The 2356-nt window shown below is 37.6% G+C and overlaps 1 protein-coding gene across 1 annotated transcript; it reads left to right on the top strand.

The window, feature by feature from the left end:
* Positions 1-1136: 1136 nt before the first annotated feature.
* Positions 1137-2073, top strand: LOC125223971. The gene is made up of 2 exons (XM_048127299.1): positions 1137-1194; positions 1382-2073. Exon 2 carries the CDS (start codon positions 1384-1386, stop codon positions 1918-1920), a length of 537 nt encoding a protein of 178 aa, XP_047983256.1. The 5' UTR covers positions 1137-1194; positions 1382-1383; the 3' UTR covers positions 1921-2073.
* Positions 2074-2356: the final 283 nt, after the last annotated feature.

Below are 2356 nucleotides of genomic sequence, written 5' to 3'. Positions count from 1 at the left end.
TTCTCTCTCTAATAAGGTGGTATCCATTCTCCACTAACAATACTTTAATTATTTTTTCTCTGTACCTCTCTCTCTTACTTTACCAACTAAATAGCAATGTGATAAGAGTCATTAGTTTCACTGTTTTGTCCATATTTATTGCTCTTTGTTCGGGTGTTCATGAAACAAGTTATAATTCTGGGACCCACTTATTTTATTTTTTATTGGAATAATAATTAGGAGCCTGCTGCCCAATCTTCCAAAAATGCCCTCAAATTTTTTGCTAAATTTTCGTTAATCAATCTTTGGGTGTGGAAATTTCTGCCGGAGCTGCAAGCACTACTGGACGAAAGGCGGCACGTTGCGGAATATTCCCGTCAGCAACGGCTCGCGGAAGCCCTCCAAACGGAGCTTCTCCTCCACCTCCGCCACCTCCAAACGGAATAATAATTTATTTTCTTGCCTTGTTGCACCAAAGCCCGATTTCAATTCCTCAATCATCGGAATAGCAAGCAGATAGGGATCTCAATATAACAAAATATTTATTAGAAAACAATATCTTTATCACTTACCCAAAATCTCTAAGCAAAGATCCACTTAAAAGATTAAAAAACTCCTCAACAAATTCCTTTTTGAAAGAATATTAAAAGATAATTAGCTAAAGAACATTCATAAAGAATGATATGAATGATCCTAATGAAGTTATGTATCCTATGTTCTTATTTTGCTCAGAGGACTTCAATTCTACATGATAATTAAGTCAGAGAATTTAAAATCTCGACTTAAGGCTTGGATTTTCAATCACATTCAAAAAGATTCAATTACTTGGAATTAATTAATTAAATAAATCGAGAAGTCTTATTACTTGGATAAATTATTCACGAGATTAATTTATTGAGTTTCATAAATAAATCCGAAGAATTAATCATGGAGACCTCTTTGTACAAAGAGGCTCAATCAGTTTTAAAATAAAAAAGGGCCATACTCTCAAAAGCAATCTCAAATCAAATAAAAAGGCCCAAAACATCTTTCTTCTTCTAGACAAACAGGCCCAACTGAATTATTTAAACAAAACGAACTGGCCCAAAAGAAAGCCCAACTCCAGAGAATAAGATGGTGCCTTAATACACACATACAAATCAGATCCAGCTCTCGGCCGTCGGCGTGCGACCTCCTCTGCGCCACCTACCCGCCGTCGCCGGTCACCAACTCTATGTACGATTGTTCCCTTTTAACATTTGTGCTTAAATAGATCTTTATATTTCATTATTTATCATATTTCACATGACCTCATAAGAGGCACTCCAACCGTTTGCCGAAATGCCCGACAAAGTCTGGGGTAGTCTAAGTGTTCTTCATATTTTTTTAAACCCTAATCTTCTCCTTCATCAAAATTGTTCAGCCATGGCTGATGCTGATAGTTCAAAGTCCAACAATTCGGAGCAGCGATCCTATCTTCGGCTCGATCCTCCGAAATTCAACGGAGACGATCCGTGGGGATGGACTTTCAAGGTTGACATGTATTTCGACTATTACGAAACGTCGGAAGAACACCGTCTACACTTTGTCGGACTACTCTTCGAGCGGCCGGCGCTGGATTGGATCATTTACCAAAAAAAACACAAATTGCTGAAATCATGGCCTGAGTTCATGGAAGCAGTGAAACAGAGGTTTGATCCAACATATCATGACAATCATTTCGGAATAATCTGTAAACTGAAACAACGCAACACGGTGATGGAATATCAGACTGAGTTCGAGAGGCTTTTGGTCAAGATTAAGGGTGTGTCGATATCGGAGAATCACCTCGTCTCCATATGTGAATCGGGCTTCAAGGATCCGATCCAGTGGGAACTTCACTTGCGAAGGCCGACGTCCTTGTGTGAAACGTTTGCGCTTGCGCGCGAATTCGAGAAGATGTATGATGAAGGCTTCAAGTAAGAGAGGTGTGCTTTGGTTGTTTTGTAGTTTTAATTTTAGTTATTTTGTTTTGAGTTGAGTTTTATGGGGATTGATTTTATTTGCGGTTGTTTCCTATTCGAATGAGAAGTTGAATTTGGATATTGTCCTTATGAGATTGAAATTATCTTTTTGTTACAATTTATAATACTCCCTCCGTCCCAAGATAAGGGATTCACATTCTTTTTTGGGAGGTCTCAATTATATTGAGTCATTTCCTTTTTTGGCATTCTCTCTACTTTATTAACTCTCTTACATTATTCACTTTCCACTTTCAAAACTCATTTCCTTATATCTCGTGCCGAAAAGTTTGTGCTCACTTATCTTGGGACGGAGGGAGTATGATTTTTGTTGTCTAGGCTTTATTGTTAGTTTGAATGATGGTTTTTTTGATATTTTATTTAATTAGACGTTTAAG

The sequence above is a fragment of the Salvia hispanica genome, chromosome 1 (assembly GCF_023119035.1).
Source record: "Salvia hispanica cultivar TCC Black 2014 chromosome 1, UniMelb_Shisp_WGS_1.0, whole genome shotgun sequence".
Lineage (NCBI taxonomy): Eukaryota > Viridiplantae > Streptophyta > Magnoliopsida > Lamiales > Lamiaceae > Salvia > Salvia hispanica.
This window is presented reverse-complemented; position numbering and strand designations above follow the sequence as displayed.